The sequence below is a fragment of the Crocodylus porosus genome, unplaced genomic scaffold (assembly GCF_001723895.1).
Source record: "Crocodylus porosus isolate Cpor-Errol unplaced genomic scaffold, CroPor_comp1, whole genome shotgun sequence".
NCBI lineage: Eukaryota > Metazoa > Chordata > Crocodylia > Crocodylidae > Crocodylus > Crocodylus porosus.
Window position 1 is genome coordinate 9,391,164 of NW_017728921.1, and position 24,168 is coordinate 9,415,331.

At 41.7% G+C, this 24,168-nt stretch overlaps 1 protein-coding gene across 2 annotated transcripts in view; it reads left to right on the top strand.

The window, feature by feature from the left end:
• Window positions 1-720: 720 nt before the first annotated feature.
• The window catches only part of ADGRD1 (adhesion G protein-coupled receptor D1), a 237,448-nt gene continuing 214,000 nt past the window's right edge, over window positions 721-24,168 (top strand). The window contains exons 1-5 of one of the 2 annotated variants that reach the window (XM_019538967.1): window positions 721-1,391; window positions 1,488-1,524; window positions 8,098-8,181; window positions 11,183-11,278; window positions 15,071-15,193. In XM_019538967.1, the coding sequence (XP_019394512.1) occupies window positions 1,326-1,391; window positions 1,488-1,524; window positions 8,098-8,181; window positions 11,183-11,278; window positions 15,071-15,193 (406 nt within the window). In that variant the 5' untranslated portion in view covers window positions 721-1,325. The remainder of the gene's footprint in view (window positions 1,392-1,487; window positions 1,525-8,097; window positions 8,182-11,182; window positions 11,279-15,070; window positions 15,194-24,168) is intronic. The other variant, XM_019538968.1, reaches the window with a different exon arrangement.

The following is a 24,168-nucleotide window of genomic DNA, read 5'->3' on the forward strand; positions in this document are numbered from 1 at the left end:
CACACCCCAATGAATTTGAAATAGAAGTTTTTTTTATCCAAAAAGAAAAGGAAAGAGTGAATGAAAATTGGTGATCAGTTCTCATGATCATCTTTATATTAAATAAAGAATCGCTATGAATGCAGTACAGTTCAGAGTATAACTGTAAAGTGCACCTGATAAAAGATTACTCAAGAAACAAGTAGTACCATCTAATTTATTCTATCTAAACATAAGAGAGGCTGAGGGTCTGGTGGCTAATGTTTGTGATTCAAGGTTATAAATCCCAGTTCTGTTTGTGGCTTTTCTATTGCTTTTTTGTTTGATCTTGAACAAGCCAAATGATTGATGGCTCAGTTTCCCCTTCTATGCATAGCTATAGTAAATGTACTCTATTGCACCAGAGTATTATGTGGCTTAATTAATGTTTCAAAAGGGTTTAAGATGTATGGAGAGAAAGCTCTGAAGAAATACAAAGTATTATTTTAATAAATGGCTCTTGATACTTTCATAAAACTTCTGCTTTAAAGGTATTGTATGTTTTTTAGGCATTGGAGATACTAGTATTTGTACTGGCTTCATTCCTTCTCTGAATGTGCAAACTTGCAATAAATAATTTTTATGGTGGTCTCTTTAATCTGCTTTCTGAACCGCATTAACTTGTTTCCGCTTGTTCCTAGCAGGCTGGTGTTAGGACCCAGAAAAGAGACAGCAGCAACACGATATAAATAGAGTACCAGAATGGGACAAAGTTTGAGAAGAAAGCATGACATCACTCAGACTTGCTCTCCACCCAAAAAGATCTGGGATGGAGGTGCAAACGTGAGCCAGACAAGCGAGGAGCTAGCAACACAGTTCAATCCAATTCCTAAGGAAACAGTGAGAGTCAGATGTCCAGTGGAGCAGAAGGGGCTACTTTTTTATGATGAGAACCAAAACTGGCTTCAGATCTCTGACAAAGTAAAAATAATCGGAAAAAAGAAAAAAAAGAAAACCACAGACAGCAAACATTGTAAAATAAGATCTCTTCTTTTGGCACAAATAACAGCAGAACTACTTGCATTCTTTCTGTGCAATTGCACAATTTTTGGATCTTATTATTTTTATCTTATGATTTTGCTCCAGTCATGGCTATGTGTTTCCAAGTGATCCACATTTAAAGCAAGCAAATATTCATGAAGACTTTGGAAGAATATATTGCTTTCTCATTGGAAGAATGAAGTTTCTGAACCTGTGTGGAAAATGCACTTTTTAAAAGAAAAAAAAGTAGCAAAGGAGAACTTGTGTTCATGATTGAAATCTCCCAGGAATTAGATTTCAATTGCACTTGAAAACGCAAAAGGACCATGAAGAATTTGTTGTCTCTGCTTTGTTATTATTTGCTGCAGATTTTATTTCAGTCTAAGTATCAGGTAATATTCAGAACTTGGGTAACACTGAGATTTTTCCTGTTTATTCTTCAAAACTTTTGCTTCACATTGTCTTATTCTGTCATATTTTATGAACAGGTGTATGGAAACTATTCCTGGCTACCCAAACACCCAGGTAAGGACATTGTTATTTATTATTGACACTACCATGTGCTTAATTGTTACAGTGTATTTAGCAAACCTTTTGTTTTCTGGTTTATATTTCATTTTTTTAGTTGTTGCAAGGGATCATACAAGACCATACTAAAAATATAGTGCCGGGCATTCAATCTAGAGTACCGGACAATTGCAGTTACTTAAAAGTTCAGGTCTCCCTATAGTGACATCTTGTATTAAAAGAAATACAAAAATAAATTCTGTGCACATTGCACAGAATAGGCTACCACCTTTGTGCATGAGAATTTTTTTTCTGGGCTTTTTCACTTGAGTCGGTCTTTGAATTGTATTTAAACAGAGATTACTTTCTCTTTCACCACAACGTGCTAGTGTTCAGCACTTCAGATTCATTGACTTGCGGCTAGAAGTGCCAGTTCACATATGTTACATTGCATTTGTGTGGCTCCAGTCATTTAAAAGCCTTTGATGATTAAATGTAGATTGCTCAGGACAGAACCGCAGCATGTTTTTCTTCTGAGCTCTCGTCATCTGTTTTCAATGCGAAAAATCACTCAAACTTATTTGCTGTGTGTGTAACTGGAGAGATCTTCTGTTTGCACAAATAGTTTAGCCTCAAGCCTCATGGTGGTGTACAAGCACAATTTTACAGTTTAAGCAATCCACAGAATGCCTTGTGCTTTTAATTTCTACCCAGCTAGTACCCTTGTACTAGCTTTCAAAGAAAACTGCTGCATGCTGCAGGAAAAGCCCTGTTCTGTCCTGTTGCAATACATGAATCCCCACCCTGTTATCTGAGTCCTAATTACAGAGTATGTGAGTAAGCTAGTGCCCTTGCTCATATCAGTTCCTTCTGTTTCCCCTTTGTCTGGTAAACATTAACATATTGTGCCAATTCCTATAGAAAAGGATGAATGACCTGTAGCCTGAGATGCATTAGAAGAAACATAGGCTGTATATAAATATTATGTATTGCAGGGGGAGGAGAGTTATAAAAGAGTCCCCAGTTTGGATGGGGAGCTAGAACATATTAAGCTCTAAATCAGTGGTGTCCAACATTTTAACATTCAAAGCACCCCTTGATAGATCTGAGGCAGCTCAATATACTGGAGGTACCCCTCGAAAAAATGCCAGCTCTTAGTTTTCATTGCTTTTTGACTACGAAAAAAGAATAGAGCAATTCTTCTGTTGCAAAGAACTCAGAAAGACCACAGCAAGTCAGGATGTTTTTAACACTGTGGATAAAGAACACTATTTGAAAACTCTGAATTTATCTTGTGAATCATGTTTGCACAACTAACAGTACTAATCTTGTGCAACACCCCTTGAAAGGATCTCAAGGCACCCCGGCTGAGAATCACTGCTCTAAATGATTCTATCTTGATTTGCACTGTGATGTAATCTTCCTATCATACATGGTCCAGCATTTACAGCAGACAGAGTCATAGTAATTTTGTACTTATAAATTGAAAGGAAAGTTAAGTGAACAGAAATGAAAGGAAAGCCAAGTGAACAGGCATACCAGTGGTTTTCAACCTGCTGACATTTTTTGGAGGCTCCTTCAGGATGGATTGGCTCTGTGCGTGGTTTAGAGAAGGAGTGTTAAAGTTGTCCTGGGCTGGATCCAAAATGCAGGGCTCCTTGCAGGTTAGATCTAGACAAGCCGGTGGGGTGAGCAGTGTCAGGGATCCCTGGGGGTTAATGTAGCTATTATCCACCAACCCCCTCATCTGCCTGCCCCTTTGCCCCCTGCTCCTGACACACATCCCCAAAAGAGCCTTGTATCTCGGAGTCTGGTGGTGGGCCACACTCCTGCACTCGTCCCTCAACTTCTGGCCCTTCCAGGGGCCTTGTGGCCCAGACAATATGACTCTGTGGGCTGGAACTGCCCCATGGGCTGTATGTTTGACACCCCTCGTTTAGAAAATAAAGTACTGGATGGAAATCCAAGGAACCTGTGTCCTAGTCCTCACTTGGTTGCTGTCCTGCTCTGTGCAACACTGGGGAAGTCACTTCTCTGTGTTGCTGTTTGCTCTCCCACTTTTTGTCTATCTTTTCTGTTAATTGTAGGCTGTTTAGGGTAGAGATTCTCCCTATATGTTGGGATGATGCCAAGCACAATGGGGCCCTGATCTCAATTAGGCCTTCTGGATGCTAGCGTAATACAACTGTAACAATCAAGTGCCTCATTATATCCTGGCACAGCTGTTGGCATCCATTCATTTTCTCTCTGCCTCTTTGTTTTCTCTCCATTATTTATATATTTATTTTTGCCTGACCATTCTCCCTCATACATTCAGCCTTCTTTTCCTCGTTCCTCACTTCTCTGAAAGTTAGATACTCTTGGCAGTGGGAGACATCTTCCTAAACAAGCATCACAAACAAGGGTGCACATTCTATGCTTTAGAAAGAGGAGGGGCTGCCAGGCTTCATGGATAGCTAGTTGGGAAACAATTAGCACAAGCAGTCCATGGGGATGCTGTTTGTGCACTGGAAAGCTGCTGCTTTCATTTCCTCTATTACAGCCAGTGTACACTTTTGGATGACATGCCATGAGGATGATAAAGCATGTCCTCATCCGATATCCCAGTCCCTCAGTATTCTTTGCATACCTGATCTCACACTGAACTCAATAGCGATTTTGTTCCCCATAGTATTCAGATTGGATTATAAATATGTGTATGCATCCAGTATAATTGTCTCCTTAATTTAAGGAACAAAATCAATCAAGACTCCTCTCTTTCCTTCTCAGCTTGGTCTGGCCCGATGCTTTGCAAGAATGCAAAATAACATGCAACACTATCTATCCTCATCCACAACCACAAGTTTCCCTCATCTCTGGGTAGCTGTGACATTTCTTCCTCAACCCACAGTTGTGTTTTTTTTGAGAGAGGTTCTCTGACCACTGAAAACATATGTAGTCATGAAGGGCAACTGGGGACGCGAGTCTCCTGCATTGATCACTGGTGTCAAAAGCACTGCAGGTGTTTCACCAGTGATACTGCTCTCTGTTTTACAGATCAAGTGTTTGCAAGTAATGCAGGGCTCCTACAAATTCAGCTGCCTTAGTTCCAAAGGTCCACATCAGCCCCTTCTTTCTGACACACAATGGGTGTATCTACATGAAATGCTTTACTGTGCAGTAGACTAATCTACCGCACAGTAAAGTGTCACTGTCTACACGTGCACATTTACTGCACACTAAATTGGTCTACTGAACAGTTAGTTACTACCCATAAATACAGGTAGTAAATTAACTGCAGTAGATATTGCGCCGTAGCGCATGTGTAGACACTTGCCAGGAGCAAATTTGCTCCTGGTCAGCCCTTATACTAGGGGGCCACAGGGGATGAGGAACTCCCACCTCCCTGTCTCCCTCATGTCTTCCACCCCTCCTGTGTTCTTCACCAGTTGCATTGGCACCATTCCTGATGCGAAAAGGGCCTCAAAGCATTATAGCCTTGCAATTGTGCCAGGGGGCAGAGAAGAGAGTAAAAGCAAAATATTCACTGAACTGGCTCTAGTTTCTTGAAGGAGATGAAAAAATAGAAAAACTTTTCCAGACCCCTGCATAAAATCAGGTCCAGGTATATGATGATGCAAACCTATTTGTGTTCACTATATTGTAGGGATTGTTCAAAACAAATTTGTCTGTGTGATACAAGAACCCCTATTATACTTTTGGGGTCAATGAAATATAGGGAAAAATTCCAGGGAAAGTTACTCGGGGTCACCTTAACTTGCACACCAAATTTTTACAAGGCTCCTGGAATGTTTGGGCAGCATGCTTACTGCACAATAGCCTGGGTCCATTTTACACCTCTGTTACTTGTCTTCATTTTTTAACATGCCCACCTCCTGCCCCCACACTGCCCATGTCCTTGGTAGGGTGCCAGAGAACCAGACCCAATTCTAGGAAGAAAGAGTTAGCAGCACTACATAATGTATATTCAAGGTCCACACTAAATCTTTTTGAGGACCTTACTGTGATCAGTAATACCTGCTCCGAGGGAAGCCCCATGGAAACCACTCCTTGCCCCAATTTTCTTATATGGGGTTATTCATACAAACTAGCATCTGCAGACCCAAGCCTGAAATTAGGCATGAAGAGTGCAGTCCAACATAACAGCAAAAATATATCACAATAATATACAGGCATGAGAGGCAGAGGTAAACTTTCAGCTAATGATTTTATTTGTCCTATTCTGCTCTTCTCCTGCCCAGTGCTTGAGGTGTTGGGGAGGAGCTAATATGGAAAGGGTCAACAAGAGTAGTCCATGGGGATTTGTAGGCGGACAGGGAGATCATTTCATGAACTAAATTGGGGAATATGATGCAAAAACAGAAACGGGACAAAGAAAACAGTTGGGCAAGGCTTTTGAGAGGACCCTAGGCACCTCTCCATGGCATATATTTTGTGGACCTGGTTGTCAGGTATTTTCTGGCTGAAATAATCAGTTAGAAACAAAGCTGAAAATAGTTTAAAAAATAGCCTCTGGAAATGTTGCTTTTGTAGATAGGAGCCCTCTCTTCCTCCTGAAAAAAAGCAGCTAATTAATTCATGCCAATTGAATGATTTGCCATGATAAACAAAACATGCTCATTTGCAATAACAAGAGGCTTTTACTGTTTCATCCTTCTAAAACTTTCTTTGCTCCAGCTGATTAGTCATTCTTTTCCAACACAGCTGGTTAAATTAGTTACCCCAAGAATAAAGAGTTTCTTTCAAGCAAGAAGATAACAAAAACATCCATGTTTGCCTACATTATTAATGTTGTGCCCTTAAAATAGAATTGTTACCTTAACCCAGCATTTAATTGTTCTGGGCAGCTTGCTTTTGCTCCAGCCTGAGAATTCACATCTTCTAAAGCGTCTTCTAGCTGACATCAATTAAATCTTGTAGATAAATCTGCCATTGGGAAATGGGAACCATCCAATGTTCTGCTTTTGTCAACTTGTCCACCTGGAGCTCAGTGCAGCCATCTGCAAGTAAAGAAGACATTTAGGGAAACAAAATGTTCTTATTCACCGCAGGATTTATTTTATTTGTTGGGGGGGGGGGGAGGTTTGGTGTGGAAAACAAGGCTCTGAAGACATAGCAAGTGCTGCAGGCTGAGCAGTTGTTAACTCTTTTTATATGCCTTTTTTTATATTGTTAAATGCCATCTTCAGAGCAGTGGGAAACTCTTTCCACAGAAGGGTGGGGTTCTGCCTGCTTCACTCATAAATCCACCCAAGTCTCAGTAAGCATTCCCTATCCCTGTGTTTTTGCTGCTGGGTCCTATACACCAGCTTGACCCAGGACATTATGGCTCCAGCAGGCTCCTAATGATAACTTCCCAACATCCTTCCATAGAATAAAGAGTAAAAACAACATAGATCAATATAACTTGAAAGCAGATTCACTTGTGCTGCCTTCCACTGTAGGCTTTGGGGGCAGAGCAAGAATCCTGAGCATCTAAGTTGTTTCTTCTCAATGGGCATGTCTACACATGCATTTACATCGGCTTAAATTTACTGCACAGTAGATTACTACACAGTAAGCGGGAATAGGCCCACATCTACATGTATAGGCCCTCTGACTTGGGACTAAAGTTAGTCCCAAGTCAGTCCACACACACACAGTGTTACTATGTCTACCGTAAGGTGTCTACACGTGCATTACTGCACAGTAACTAATCGGGTGTAAATCTGAGTCAGCGTAAGTCACCATATTTACTGCGCAGTATGGATGTGCGTGTGTAGACGCATGCCCGTACTATGCAGTACTTTTGGTTACTGTGCAGTAAATGTGCATGTGTAGATGCACTGACCGTCCCCTTGAATTTTGAAGACCAGAAGCACTTGTGGAGGGACTTCCGCATATGTAAAGAAAGGGAGAGGAACAGAGGCACAACGCAGCAGGGTGCCTGGGACAATTGTGATGCACAGGGATAGTGGTAATGTCCAGCTGCTGCCGTGCCACTGACTACATGGTTGCAGTAACAGCAGTATTATCTACTTCCCCCTGCCCTAACCTCAGCTCTAACTCAGTGCCTGGGGTAGCTGTCCCAGTTGTCCCACACTAGTTACACTACTGAGGATAGAAAGCTCCCTGTTCTATACATTCCTCCATGTGGCATATGAGGCCTCTCCGCCTGTTGCTCTCAAGATGTTCTAAACACAGCAACTTAAAAAAGCACGGGGATCTTTACAGTAATATGAATAGGAGCATATGAAATTAGAACCAGAAACTCAGATGGTAACTTTAGTTCCAGAAGATCTGGTTTTATACGTGTATGCATTTCTAACGTCGTTAACGTAGATAAGTGCACAGCTTTGTAAGACAGAGGTTCCTTTTAGTGCACAATCAAAAATCGTATTGAATAAAAGCCATGTGTTATGCCCAGTGCTATTTATTTATTTTGATTTATTTCAAATGCTCCCAGCTTGTGAGCTGGGTTTGGTTTATAAAGAAATGTTTTATTGTAGTTAACCCTCTGATCCTCCATTTACTAGTTTCTACACTGGTACACTCATCCCTAAACCACATACTAATGACCATTTTTTCTCCCTATCTTTGTTTTCTTGAAAGGGTTCAAAGTTTTAGCCTCGGCTTCCCACTACTGGCCACTGGAAGATGTCGATGGAATCCATGAGCTTCGGGATACAAGTGGAGGTAGCCGTGAGATTCATGACAATGAGAGTAACATAAGTATTTGTGACAGTTGGTAAATAGAAGGGGAGCCCGAGAAACAAATGCTAATGAAACTAGCTTTAGAGCCCTGGCAGTTGAGATCTATTTATACAGCAATATTTTGGCAGCCTCCAAATCATTTTGCATTTTAAAGCTATTTCTAAAAACTATTCTTAAACATTTTAGGACCGACCTACACATTCTTAGGGACATCAAGAGAAATTGGTTGTGATCTAAAGTGTCGTTAAAATCGTGAGCTGCTTTGGTACATACATAACAAGCACAAATATACATAGTGGGTGGGATTTTCAGCTATGCCTATTGAAACAAGGGCCCATCTCTCTGATTTTCAGTTCAAGTTGAATGCCATACTGCCATAAACATTTTGAAACTTGTAAATAGTCAGCTCCGTATAATTCGAAGAGGTGGCCTATGCTGCAATCTTTACTCACTTCTGGAAACCTTTCCTGAAAGTCCATACTGCAGCATTGTTCAAAGTAGTACTTTGAACCAAATCCCCAGGACCTTACTCAGGTAAAACTCTCAAAGAAGATGGCAGGATCCCACTCTCAGTCAGACGTGATATCAAAGTGCAGCATAACTCCTGGCTTAGGTCATTTCCTGAATTTTAAGTGTCATTTGTGGACTAAATAATATTGCAGGAATGCAGTGGGAGATGGAGGACTTCCAAAGAGTCCTGGGGATACTGTTAGTGGTGTTGGTTTAGCACTTGTTGAACCACCGTGTCACTGCACAATATTATGGGAATGCTGTGCGGCTCCCTTTCAGACAAAACAAAGCTAAGGTCCCACACCCAGCTGCTTATGACTATTAAAGATCTCGGCAATTTTCACACGAGTTGGCATTTTAACTCTGGTGTCTTAGCCACATTCCATCCTGGGTAATTACATCCCGGCTTCCTCCATTCCTCACACAGGACCTGACAGCTCCCCTCTCCGTTCTCAGCTATTTTGTAATATCGCATGGCCCTGTTAATCAGTAACTGAGTCCCCAGTGATGATATTTTCCTCCCTATTCAAAAGGGATGGTGAAGGGAATTAAAGAACGAGTGAAAGAATTTGGGAACCTCAAACGAAAATCTCTACAGAAGTGCAAAATATCACTATTTAAAAAAAAAAAAAAGGGATGAGCCCTTATATCACAGTTTGGAAAGAGACACGATATAAGGCCTACAAGCATCAAAAACTCTCTGTTTTCAGAGACACTTAAGTGCTCCACTGTCCAAGACATACTTTATAGGAGTGATAATTAAACTGCTGCAAATAAAACTAGGAAAATGCTGGCCCCATTAAAGTTGATGGCAACATTTCCATTGTCTTCAATGGGACCATGATGTGACCTACGAACAATTCACTTGTAGAATTCTTTAGCACGGTATCAATTTATTTTCTTGTAAATATATAATTTATCTGGCAATAGACATCACTTAGCATAAGTCAGAGTAAATCACTCCTTCTGTAGTACAAAGATGAACTATACGAAACCAAATGCAGCTCTTTAAAAAAAGAATGATAGTTGTCTGATTAAGGCTGGGAACTGCTTGATTTAAAAAAGAAACAATAGCTGCTGAAATTCAGAAGCTGTTTCAAATATATAATTGATACATAATTTATTAGGCTCAATCCTGCAAGGTCGTTGCTCACAAGAATGGTGTTGGCTCATATGAATTCTTCTGGAGTTCTTGGGAAGGCTTAGATAAGAAGAGGTTTGCAGGACTGGGCCTCAGTTCATGTTTCCAAAAGGATGCCAGTAGCCTAAAAGCTTTGGGTTGTTTTTTGTTTTTTTAATTTGGTGCAACTATGGCTATGCTGAATTCTTTGTTTAATGTTGTTGTAGATAATTTATTTTCTCAGTTTGTAACTGCTTATGTTCTGCATCCAATATGTACGTGTAATTCCCTTTGGCCTCAATAGAAATTGTGTCTCTGCATCTGAAGGCTGAATCTAGCATAAAGGCAAGGTTTTCTATATTGCTGTATTCTAATACAGGGGACAATTTTCCTGGTTTTGGTAGCGCTTTGATTATGCAGCTTTTCCGTTCACTGCTAGAATATCTCTTGTTGTTTTTCTGTTCATCATAATATCATGCAGTCGTTTTCATTTCATGTTCATCTCATAAACCCTTGGAGCATCATACTCTTGTTCATCTTCCATTTTATTTGTTGAAGTCATTATGTATGAATCCAGTTTCATACCTCTCAACCACTCGCTGTTCTGGGAGTCAGGGTCACCAGATTGGGTTTGATTTTTTTCTTGTGTAGGAAAGATTCTGTTTACGCTGGGCTCGATCCAAAATCAATGGCCGTCTTTCCACTGATTTCATGGGCTTTCGATCAAGCCATTATTTCAGTCAGAATAAAACAGTGAAAATGACTGTATGGAAAATGGGTCAAAATAGGTACACTGAAATAATAGAGAATGTTTTCTTTCCAATATCGCTCAGTTATGGTTAAGGAGTATTGGAAATATATTATCTACTTTTGTTTCAGGGACAAGTGTGACTTTTTAAAGCTGATGCTGTCCTTTTAAATTTAGTGATTATAATGTCACCTGCTTGCCAGTTTCCCTTAGATTTGGTCTAAATCAGGATTTTGTGTGTTAAGCTATTTTGGCTCAGCGTGAATCTTTTTAACTTATAAAATTACATAATATAACCCCTAACATTTTATGCAGTTTTACTGGGGATAGCCTTTCCCTTTTTCCTATGGGAATGTTGCACTTGTACCTATAACAATGTCTGCACTGACTTTATGCCATAGAACTTCGTACTGTTAAAGTGCCATAACCTCTCTGTGCAGACACATCTTTAGAGAAAAGGGATGGGGAAAACTCGATTGATTACAGTTCAAAGGGCCACTAATGAATATTTGATCTGTGCTAGTTGAGAGATATGGACTGGCCAATTCATATGGATTTTGTGTTTATTCATTGTTTTGCTTATTTTGTTTTGTTGTTCCACCCAGCTCTAAGAATCCACAACTTCACTGTGCTTCCTTCCCATAACTCTACCTTTGTATATACCAATGACTCTGCCTACTCTAACTTCTCTGCAACTGTAGGTGAGGATTTAATTATTTTTGTTTGTGTATTTGTCAAAACGTGGATGGGTATAAAAACACTGGGTTCCAAGCTAGAACTAAGTTTTGTTTCATTTTTAAATGATCTTGTCATTTAAATGATGCTTGTATTGGCTTAAATCTACAAAAAGCTCAATCAAGTTGCTCTGGATATACATTTGGGTAAGTGAGAAGATAATTCAGTTTTGCAATGACCTGATCATGCTCTTACTTGCATGAGCAGCTGAACAGCTTCATTGGAACCACTCCTGGGAGTGAAAACAGTAGGGTTTGGCCTCAAATACCTAAGAAACCACAAAATATTTGAGCCAAACTCCCTTAGTAATTAAGTAAATAGCCAGTCAGGAGGAAATCTCAGTATAATCAGAACTCTCTCTTCATATCAGTGAATTGCCACATATAAAAGAGTTTTTTCAAGGCGTGGCTATTTTCAAGCAACAGATTAGAAAAGTAAAATCCAAGTACTTCTGCTGGAGGAAAATGAAAATGGGAACTCTTCCATCGTGACATTTCTGATTAAAATAATAGAAAAAGCAGGCAGAGGCCTTGCAGGTGCATGTGTACTTAATGAAAACAATTTTACGTTGACATCAGCCAACACATCAAAAGACGAATAAGTAGAATGGAAAATAATGACTACCCAGGCAGGCACTTCCAACAAAAGCTTCAAAATCTGGCTCAAATCTCACACCAACACCACCACAAGCCTGAAGTAATTTAATTGAAGTCAGTAAACTTGCTCTAGATTCATATTACTGAAACAGTAACTAGACTCTGACCCACTCAGGATTAAGTATCAATACACAGGTGGTTATTAGGAAAGGTTAAGTGAGTAGTGAGATTATGAAGCTGGAAAATGTTTACATAGCTGCCATTTGGGTAGTTTGAATTCAAGAAGGTTGGTATTAAAAGCCAAAAGACTTACATACTGTATTTTTCTGCCTGGTTACAGTAAGGATGTGTTGGCAGTCCAAGTCCATTAATAATGAACTTTCAATGACCCTCATTCCTTTCAGTCTTCACTTATCTGCTTTGTAGCTATTTGGATAGGTCTCACAGAACAAGATATATTCAATGTGAACATTAATGGGAGTGACAACAATACCAAATGAAATACTATGGAAGCAGAAATGCATTATCCTATGAGATTTATCCTGGCGAGGTTAATTCACAATCTAAGTTGCTCATAAAGAATTCCAGAAAAATGTGTTTCTTTTCATACTGCTAATATTTTAAAAGAGCTCAAACACTAAACTCAATCTGGAATAGACCCATACTCTAGGTTATGTCCATATGATCCAAGGCTGCACCATGCAGAGATAACGGAGTAAACTCTGCACATGCTGGCACACAGCTGCATCCCAGCTAATTAGCTCTGCTAAGAATCACAGCTTATTTATTAATCTGTACACAGTACCACGCTAATGTGGCACTACTGCTTTCAGTCCCTGAGCTAGCAGGTGCAGAACTAATTCAAGGATTTCTGCATGTCACTGCCTTATGTCATTTGGACTCCAATATATTAGCAAGCACATTTACAGATTCACGGATAAGCCCTATCGATTTTCTTTCCCTAGAGGAGGAACAAATACCTAGAAACTGTGCTTTATGGACAGTGAGATAAATCAAAAAATAGTCTGGGCCAGATGCACTGGAGCATGACTGCTGTCTGCTCTCCCTCAAAGTTTGCGATGGGTGTTCACTTGAAGATCGGCTTCACAATACAACTGCTCTCCGCTCAGTCCCCACCATATAAGGGGAAGGTAAATGTTGGAGCTTCTCTGAGTCATGTTGTAAGTGTTTCTGGTCATCAGTCTAGGCAAGTGCAGAGGAAGATGTGGTCACAGTCCTGTTCCACAGCTGAGATCTGGGGGCGCATAAGAGTCTCTGCATTTCTGTGCATGGGGACTGTTATTGAGCCAGGACAATAAACAGATGACACATGTGAAAGAAAGCTCACTATGTCCTCACTCTTCAACAGTCTTTCCTTATCTCTGTCACACTGATACAAATGCCCTATTTCTTAGCTGGGATGCTATTTGGTATCTTCCAGGAGGGAAAAAATATTTTATTCTTGCCATTGCTTGCCCTGGTACCACCCTTATCTAGGAAGTGCCTTTTCCAGAATGCAGTACTTGGGAGGCATAAAATTAAAGACCCTGAAATCTCACTTACCTTGCAGAGGGCATGGCAATATTAACCCTAATATCTAATGACAAATTCAAGATCAGTAATATTACATTGTACCCACCTAAACTATATAAAAAAAGTCTTGGGATATTTTGTGTTCTGTAGAGTAAAGTGCTGTGGTGCAATCTTCTTCACCGGAAAAAAAAAAAAGATTTCCTTTTACCTAGGGATCACTGATACACACACGAGCTATTCCAAAGTGAAAGTCACTGTGAAGGTGGCCTTGGGCTTTCTGGCAGCTTTATATACTCTGGTGCTGCCGGAATACAAAGTGTACCCTGGGAATGCACCAGCTACTGAAGGGACCACTAAAGGTGGCAGAAGTATCTAATGTGCCTTCTGCCAGCTGTTGAGAGATGGCAGACACCTTAGTGCACTTAGCAAAAATGGCAAAACTGGTAGCAGAAGGGAGGGTCTGGCACTACAGAGTAACACTGAGTATGAATGCTGTCAAAACTTTAAAGGGTGAAATACACCTTAGCTTTATCAGAATTAGTATTATTAATATCAAAAAGTAATAGAATGGCAACCCTGGGCAAGTGTATATGCCTGACCTCAATCAGTTTAGCTTGTGGTAAAAATAAAGTGTTTTGTCTTTATAGGCCGCATCCAGAGGAGCGCAGCCATGCATTATGCGGTATGGCAGACACATCTGCGGTGTCACATACCACACATTCAGCTGTTTTCTGTGCTGCAAGGAAGCGGGGGCGGGTATCTGGGGCATCAATAAACCCACACACACACAAAAACTGCATGCACCACTCTGCTACGGCAGCATGCAGGCGGTGGCTCAAAACCAGAGCCTGGCTGGCCAGAGCCATGCTCCAGCCGCCGGCCAGGCTCTGAGCAGCAGGATTGCTGCTGCTGCAGCCCCAGGAAGCCCCTAAGACCTCAGGTAAGGCTGCCCAGCCTCCCTTACCCAATCTGGGGTAACCTGCTGTGAGCCCGGGGACAACTGTCAGTGGCACAAGGTGGTGCTATTTATTTATTTATTTTAAATGGGTTTCTTAGTAATGAAGACAATAGGAAATCACAGGGTATTACCAAGGTATTAGACAGGCACAGCTTTTTCAGATGTTAATGAAGTCACTCACTTAGCATACCACTGGCTCTTTCAAAGGACACAACTGCCTGCCTTCTGAATAGGGTTGGATGAGTATTCTCCACATTTTATTTTTTTTGAAAAATGGCTTTTTAATCTTTTTTGAAAATGGATTTTAAGTAGTTTTTGTCAACATTTTTCACAGCTGGTGAATAATTTCCTGAACAGCTCTATTTCTGAAACATTGATAGAGCCCAATCTACATTCACAATTTTGGATTCTGTAGAGTTTATGAAGCCTATAAAGTCACAGTTTCTGGCCCTACTGGTTCAGTTAAAGAATTTATTTAGCCAAGTAAGATGTCACGGAAGGGATGTTTATCAGTTTTATAGAATTCAAAAATATCAGAAGATGGTCATTTGTATTTTTCATTTAAAAAATGGAAGTTAGAAAGCTAAACTAATTAAAAATACTTGGAACATTTGAAATGGTTTCAGCAGATAGGAATGTTAAGTGATTATTTTTTAAATTTCCTTCCTTAGATATTGTAGAAGGGATGGTCAACAAAGGAATTTATGCCACGGAAAAGAAAGGAGTTACCTTTCTCTTCTTTGGAAGCTACCAGAACTCTTGCATTAGTAACCCAGAAGTTTGTGGACCTGAAGGTTAGTGCCATAACATTATTACTGATCATTTTTATTATACTGTGATACTCTTGCATGTCATTACCTAATGAAACTTAGGCCATATTCCTACTTGGATAAGAGATCATGCAGAAGCCTCAAGAGATTTTAGGAACTGTTTTATACCATGCAATAGGGGTTTTCTTTTCTCTGGGTTAGCACTAAACTGATGCAGTGTTATCTTTAAGAGAATTATCACTGAAATTACATCTAAAGTCAGCATATTGACTTCTAAAATAACCTGTCTTAATTTACTTCATTTTAGCTTACTAACTTTTGCAAGTTACTATCAGATAAGTGCTACTAGAGGCTCTTGGACATCTATGAAGTAGCTCTAAAAAAGGCAATTCATATGTGTTTGCAATTATCCAGTAAATAAAAAGGGATGTAGTAGCTGAGCAGTTAAGGCATCTCACTGAAACTCCAGAGGTACAAGTTTAAGCCTGCCCTGTTCAACCCAGCTGTAAATGGGTCCCTGGCCACTCAGAGTGGGGAGTTGGAGGTGGACAGAGGTGATGCTAACCCCTTTGGGTGCTGTCAGGTATATAAGTTGGAGTGCCTTGATCACACCGGCCTAATGAGCTGTTAGGCTCAGAAGGACCTTTGGGGGTGTAAACAACAAAAAAAAACCCAAAAAACCCTTAAAAGCCCTCCCACCCTTGGATTTTGCTTCTCTACACTTTGTTTATGCATGACTTTTCATTTCTTTTTAAATACACAGTAGGCTCTGTAACTATCATTTGTTAGACTTCACAAGTTAAGAAGCATAAGGTTAATAGAGACACAGGAGCGCAATAAAAATCCTCTGGTTGGTAATTCCCCTTCTGCTTCTTTCCACGGATTCTTTTGTTGCTTCTTGATTTATGAGGGAATACGTAACTCCACATGGGCCAATAAAGGGTTAATGGAAAGCCATGGGCTTGATTAGCCCACCTCTTGCATGTGTAAGTCAGTTTGTTGTTATCAGAGTCACCTGGGTAAAGGAAGGTGCTCAGCGTGTGAGCTGCTTTCTTTTCTTGGATAGGGAACAAAGAGAAGGATTGGCCTTGAAGCAGGTACAAATCATCCGAGGGAGTCTTGTGGATCAGTGTTTTCTGGTTCATATAATATGGGGCTTTTGGAGTGATCTGGAGGTGAGTCTGGAGCAGGCTGAAATAGGTTTTTGGTTGGGTTTTGAGTGCTGCTGTGGGACTCCATGGGGTGACCTAGGAGATGCTGCTGGGACAGAAAAGAGCCTTGACAGGAGCCCTGAAGGGATGGAAAATCTATATAAAGGACTACCGATAAGGGTAGCACTATGGGCTTGGCATACAAATAGTGTCCGAGAACAGGGAGGACTTCAGAGGGAGAACTGGCTGTGGCATCCAGCATAATGTCACAAGGAGGTAGTGCAAGAGAGGAACTATTCAATTGTCCCTGCACTATTTATCCCTGGGGCATTTAACTGACTTTAATAAGTGCAGGGTTGGACTTAAATCTTTTACCTGGGACCTGGGACTCTTTGTCCAGTGAAGTTGTCTCCATGTGCAAAACTTCTATTTGGCTATACTGCTCTAAATCTTGCCTAGAGGCCCCTCGGAGCAAGGTTTACTAGTAACCTTCTGCAGCATTTGTTCTGCCATAGGTCAGGCTAAAGGTCTTGATGTTCCCTTCCAGCCTTAAAACGTATAAATAATTAATTGCCGATGGTTGTTGTGAATGTTGACACTTTTCATGACCTCTTTATCAGTGGAAAAATAAGCTAGCTTTTCAGCTAGTACTGTAAAGTAATTTCACCAGCATCCATGAAGTCCCTCTGGAGAAAGGACAGCAACATGTGGCCTACAGCTTGTAATCCCAGAAGATAATTGGAGGCTTGTGCAAAGCCACATATTAAATGAACGAACATACTAAACCAAGCCCAGGATAAACTCCAGGCCTGCTAACCTTTACAGGCCCCTTTCTGCATTTCAAAATAACTACATCTCATTTCTCTGCCCTCCTGTTGCCACCCCTTCCCCTCCAGTTTCAAGACCGGACAGTCGCACCATCTTAAATAAACAGAGGGAGAACGCAGTTCCCAATAGTGTTCCTAACTTGGTGCTGGTTATTATGGGTTAAGCTTCTTCCTTGAATAGTTAATAGTTTTTCCTGGAAAGAACTTGCCCAAGATGGATTTGCCTAAAATCATGAAGTCTAGGCTTCGAGTCAGACTGGATGCATATCATTAGAGAGGCCGCTTTCCATAACTCACAGACACCAGGGAGGCTCTAGCGAGTTTGCCACAGCTGTAAGCTATCAGCATTCTCACCCTTTTTTCAGTTGTGATATAACATTTAATTTTTTTTTTTTCATTGCATTGGGTTTTGGATTCAAAAAGCTGTCAAGGGACAGTTAAAACACTTGCCAGCTGTAGTTACAGGGTTGAATATAGTGGGGTGTGGTTTGAATAAATGATACACAACTTACAGGCTTGATTATAGGCCTGATTTAACTGAAATTAGTGTCTCATTGCTGCTCTGCCCCATTACCTAGTGCTTACACTGTCTTCCACCCTTTTTGCCTTTATCAATTTAATTCTCATCTTTCTCAGTGTCCCTCTATCTCCTCCCATGAAAGCTATTTTTCCCTTACCTCCTGATAGAGGGAAGAAGAATGCCACATGCAGAATTGCCAGCAACAGTTTGGGGGTATTCCACCCTTTCTCTCTCCCTTCCTTTTTTCTGATTTCTAGTCTAATCTTCCAAAAAACCCCAACAAAGAGCCCTCTTATCAGACTCTTACTACTCCCTGGTAGGGAAATCTAGGGGGAAAGACTAAAGAGCTCTCTCTGAATTTCCCTGTGGAGAGCTTTTCCTTCAGTCACTCTGCAGCAAAGGATTATTCACCACAAAAGGGGTTGCAGAGCCCGTCCACAAACCTTGTGTAAGTTTGTGGAAAGCCTCCTGTGCCTCTAGGCTAACCCTGGGTGTTGACCAGGTCTGTTTGAATGGGTGGGACAAATCTCCCTGTTAGGCCCCCTCCTCCAGTTCATAGGGTTTAGGGAGTATAACAAAGTCAGTAATAAATGTGGTGATGGTGGGAGAGGTGAGAAGGGAAAGAACATGGGACTAGAAGGGCCTTCTGGGCAGCTCGATACCTGAGCTGTTGGAGTTACATGAATACCTTAGACTCGGCTTTCATTGTAAAAATATTCATAGCCTCACAGCTTGACCCTTTCATGCCTAAACGTAGCGGGGAAGGAGGAAGAAGTCAGGCTTCCTTTTTGCAAGCCTCGGTGCTTTGGACGGCTGACTCAGGATTCTTGAATGCTAGTAGCTGGCAATGACCAGAACTTGTAATCTGTAGCATGCCAAATCTTACAAAAACGATGCAAAACCCTTCTACAGTTGGCCAACATTAAGCAAAGTGTGTACTTTGGAAACAAACACCAAACAGGAGTCTTCACCTTTCTGGGATCTTCCCCTCTCTGTCCCTTTAACTGCTTGCTCCTCTTCACTTTGCCCACTGAAAATATGAGGCCTCACAGATATGTTGACAAAGTAAAAAAAGGAAGTGTCAAGTGGTGTTATCATTCAAGCTGCAAATTATCAGATGTAATCTAGGCAGTGACTTAGAGAACTAAAAACATTACATGACTGAACAAAAGAGCTGCTGGAGCAATTTCAAATGCGTTTCAACTGCAGGAATCAATGCAGAAAAGTCTGTGCAACTCTGCTGTGTTCTCTGTAATACCTAAGCCTAATGGCTCAGTTAAGTACTACTGTTAATATTGAATTTCTTCGCTTTTGTTGATTCAAACCATTCTTTAAATGGGTAGTACGATGTGAAATAGGATTTACACTGGGCTATTATAGCAAGTACTTTGTGTTACCATTTAGAAAGGGGTCAAAATTCACACAGTAGTCAGAACTTGGCTGAGGAGAGTAGAGCAGGTAATTCAGCATTCTGCTGCAGGCATATTTCTTACGTAAGATATCTTATGTACATTTTTCATACCAGTGAGAAATAAAAGTCATCAATACGTCACATTATTTCTACAACTATAATATAACATAACAATCAGAATAAATTTTACTTTTTATGGCACCAGAGCATTCCCAGTGCCTCACAAACAAGAACATTAAAGCAATAAAACACTGAAATATTCAGCAGATAAAAAAGAGAAAAGAAGAAAACACATAAATAGTTAATATTAAATCATTGCAGCAGGTAAAAAAAAAAATCTTTAGGTAAAAAGTCCTTTTGTCTCCCTTAAATCAACCTAAATCAATGGTGGTTATAAGCTGTAGCTTCATTAATGTGCTATAAAAGTCTTGGCGTGCATTGGTTATATATGCAGGAAATGATTTCCCTGTCCGATTAAAATTTTTTGAGATGGAAAAAAAGGGGGATGGGGGTGGGGGGCAAGGATTTCAGTATCTGGATTTGGGAACTTAATTTCAAGTCTTCATGAACCAACACAGTGGTTTGGCCATTTTTAGCCTGAATTTCCTGAAATGTCAACAGTTATTTTAAATTTGAAAAAAAGCTCAAAAATAGGAAAATTCCTGAGCAGAATCTGATTGTAGTTGCACAGGAAGTTCTGCAGCTTTTGGCTGGAATGCAGTCAGAAAGTCTGCTGTTCATCAACATAAAAAACCCAACCAATCCCGATCACAGTCAATGCATGATTTTTTTTGTTTTTTTTTTTTTTAATCAGGTAGTGGGAAGAACTTTTATACTCAGATTAAATATAATCTCAGGCTAGTGATGCACTTCCCCATGGAGTACTCCACAGTCATTATGCTTAGCACACCTTTCGGAGGTAGAAAATTGCTATCCTTATTATAGAGATGCACAGAGAGACTCAGGGTACAGACAAAAGTAACAATTTTTCACCCAATCTGGCCACAGAAAACAATCTATGGCCATGACCCAACAGAAGCGCATGGCTGCAGACAGTTTTTTTTTTTTAAAAATAAGACCCATCCCGTGAAAAATCTGACCCTTCATTCAATGAGGGGTCAGATTTTCACCCAATCAGTCATTTTTTTAAGCTGTCTGCAGCCATGCACTTGTGTATCATCATTACATGATGGGTCAGATTAAGATGTTTCAAAACAAAGCGCGTTCTGTAATTTGTGTCTGCACTGCCTTCCTGCCTGTCACTGTTTTCAGAATGGGAAGGAGGAAAGGGATGGGTAGTCGAGTCTAGGGTTTTTTCAGCCCCTGCTGGAGGGTGGGTACATTGGAGCCCCCTCCTGGAGGTAGGTGGTTTCCAATACACCCTCCAGCACTGGCTGGCGAATCCCTAGAAGGAGCTCCCTCTGCTCCCTTTCCTCCACTTCCATTCTGAAAGAGGGGCAGGGTGGGAGAGAGTAGGGGCCATTTTGCTAGGAGACACTGGCTGCAGGCTACCAGCAGGATTTCCCTCCCCCCTGGAGCCAACAGTGAATTTTTGGGTGGCCCGGGGAAAACGAACAATTGCTGCAACTCAGAACACTTCCTGCAAAGTATTTTTGGTTACAGCGGGGAGCCGTACTTCTGTTTGCACCCTCATTGATTTGCCCAAAGCCCCCCTGGAAGTCCCCAAGTAGGGAATTGATCTTGGATTTTGTGAGTTTTAGGATTGGCTGTAACTGCTGGACTGGCTGCTGGTTACTTCCTTTGGTCTGCACCACTGAGGTGGATTACTTGAAGGGGCAGTAAAGTGACATAAAAGTTACTGTGCTTGCCTAATGGAAGAATTCTCCTCCTATCTGAACTGGAGATATCATGAAGTGGTTTGATCTGGAAGAGGCCTGTCTATAGTGCTTGGAAATAAGCCTACCATTTAACCTTAGTCATTAACAGCTAAGATCTATAGATCACCTTCAAATTATTATTATTATTATTATTTTTTAACTACAGAGAGTTTCCTGCCTGGGATTGCTACAAATGGTGTGTCGAGACAGGGTCTATTTATATTTGACTGAGGAATTTATATGTAGTACAAGCTTTTTGGACAAAAATTACTTTCCTAAAGTCAATTGGGATTTTTATGATGAGGCTTTAAAGAGCTCAGTTTTACTTTTTGGCTTACCATTTCAGAAAGTGATGAAGTATATTTAAGGAAGATGACAGACTGGAAAACTGGGCTGGAGCCAACAGGATAAAGTTCAATGCTGACAAATGCAAGGTGTTACACTTTGGGAAGTGTCGCAGGGGGCCTTTCTGGGGCCAATCCACCATTGTTTCTGGGCCAACCACTCACCTTACTCTCCTGACATGCCTTAGTTGATTGTAATTAGGCAGGAGGCTGCCCATTCTTGCCCCGGTGCCAGGGGGCACTATCTGTAGCTCCATTGCTCCCCTACACCACTTGTCCAAGCATCACAGATGGTATCCAGGTGACAATGCTCCCAGCCTACAGCCAGAGCTAGCTTAGCCCTTATTGTCAGGCCTCAGGCACATGGATTCATACCACCTTCCTCTCACTAGGGAGAGTCACACTACCCATTCTCACAGAGTCTCTTTCACACATCAACAACTTATATTGCTCTGCTTCCTCTCAGAGTGAGCCCCTCAGCCATAGGCTTTATCTAGTGCATACCTTGGGTGGCAGAGATACCATCTTTTGGGCCTCTCCCACCAGGGTAGTGGCCAGCCAATTACCCAACCAGGGCCAAGCTTGCCCTGGCCTCTTCCAGGGCAACTCTACACATTCATACACACTGAGGCTCCGTATCTTCCACCCCTTCACTGGGGCTCTGGTGGCCATAGCCATGCCTGGCCCCAACTGCTACCTACAGTTATGTGTGGGCTGGGGGTTATTGAGGCACCCCAACCCACCTTCCACCAGGGTGGAAACTGGTCTGGTATTTTCCTGGAGGCTCCCACACCACTGGGATCCGCACCCCAGCAGGGTGCAGTTGTAGGTCACGCCTAGGACCAAAAACCTCCTGCCCCTACCTGTAGAGGTTCTCATACAGCAGTTCAACCAGGCCATATTTCCTGCCTGGCTGCCACTAGGGAACTGCTCTGTTTATACAGGCAACCATGGTTCTAATATGGCCACCACAATCAAGCACCTGCTGGCTGCTTGACTTGGCCCTTAAAATGGCAGGCACCAACAGTGCCCTGCCATAGGAAGACTAATAAGACTGGCTGGGTGGTGGCACTATGAAGAAGAAATTGGGAATTTTGGTACATCGTAGACTCAGTACAAGTCTTCAGTGTAATGCAGCTGTACAAAAGGCATTTTGGGATGTATTAATAGAAGCATTAGGTGCAAGACATGGAAGGTGATAGTACCTCTCTACTTGGCACTGGTTAGGCCTTGTCTAGAGTATGTACACTTTTGTGCATTTAAAAGAGGATGTGTAGAAGTTACAGGGTACAGAAGCAAGTGGCAAAAATGATAAGTTTCTTGGAGGGCAAGTCAGAGAAGGAGAAGTTGAAGGAAATAAGCATGTTTAGTTTGTGGAAAAGGCACTTAAAAGGAGACATGATAGCAGTCTTCAAATACCCATCTTGCTACAGAGAGTAGGACATGGACCAATGGCTTGAACTTGCAGAAAATAGGTTTTGATTTGATACCAGGAAAAATTTTTGCTTGTTAGAACAGTGAGGCAATGGAATAGACTGTCTGGAGAGGTTGTGGAGCCTCCATCATTGGAGGTGTCCGAGAAGAGTTGGTCAGAAAAGATCTAGGTATAGCCTGTTTTCTATTATTTGGGTTTTTCCATGCTTCTGGACTTTGCTGTTTGCCACGTGGGGTTGGGGAGGAATATGCCCCCTCCTACTGCTACATTTGTCAAGGTTTTGTTTTTTTTAGCCTCCCTGAGAAGCACTGGGTTGCCAACCCCGGGGATTTTGACTGGATCATGATTGGTTTGATCTGTGGTGGTTTTTGCCTTCCTCTGTAGTTTGTGTGTGGCACGGTGGCTCTCTTCCTGGGGTATCGTGAGTGTTTTTTAACAACCTTTGCAACAGAAGAATGTTGACTGCTGTGGTCTCCCTGCTCTACCTGTGACAGATCAGGGTGTTATGTGTTATGGTTATGTCAGCCTTGACTGTGTAGTTTTGCTAATAAATTAGACGGTGGATTTGTACAGGATGATTTGGACAGGGATGACCCTGCCTGAGACAGGGGGTTGAATTATATGACCTCTAGATAGTCCTTCCCTATTTCTGTAAGAATCTGTGTAGGGTTTTATTTTCATGAGCTATGATCCTTCTTCTGGAGGCTGATATGTAGTAACAGGATGATCCAATAAGTTGGGAACTATCTCAAGACTTGGGAGGCGTGAGTTAAATTACCTGCTTCCATCAAAATAAACCTGGCTGACCTTAGGCAGGTCACTTAATTTCTCAGATCCCCATCTATAGCACCCCACAGGGATTTTGGAATAAAAATTATGATATGCTCAGATACCATGGCAACAGAGACCTTATTAGCAGGCCTGTGTGAAGCAGCCAGTATTCACTTCAGATTCAGATTCGCCCGATTTTGGGGGATGATGATTCGATCTGGTGATATGAATCACTGTCCCAAATCGATTCAGAGATTTGGTCACTGCCAAATTGGCCGAGTCTCCGAACTGGCCCCATCCCTCACCTGCTCTCCCAGCCCCACCCAGTGCTGGCCCACCCAGCCCCAGCTCCCAGCTCTTTGAAAAAAAAAAGCCTGGCACTCACTGGCTCCTGCCAGGCAGGGGTCAATTCCCGCTGCCCGCCACTGCCCTGCACTGCATGTGGGGCTCTGTCATGAGCCCCCATCCTCCCACATGCTCTCCCGGCCCCAGCTTCTGGCTCTTTAAAAAAACTGGCCCTCACCAGCTGCTGCGTGGAGCTGGCTACTACCAGGTGATCCCCACTGCTCCACACTGCATGGGGGACTCTGTCATGAGCCCCCAGTCCCTGCCTGCTCCCTCAGCTCCCCCGTGGCTGCCTCACCTGCTCCAGCTCCAGCTCCAGCTCCTGGCTCTTAAACAAACCAACAAAAAACCAAAAAA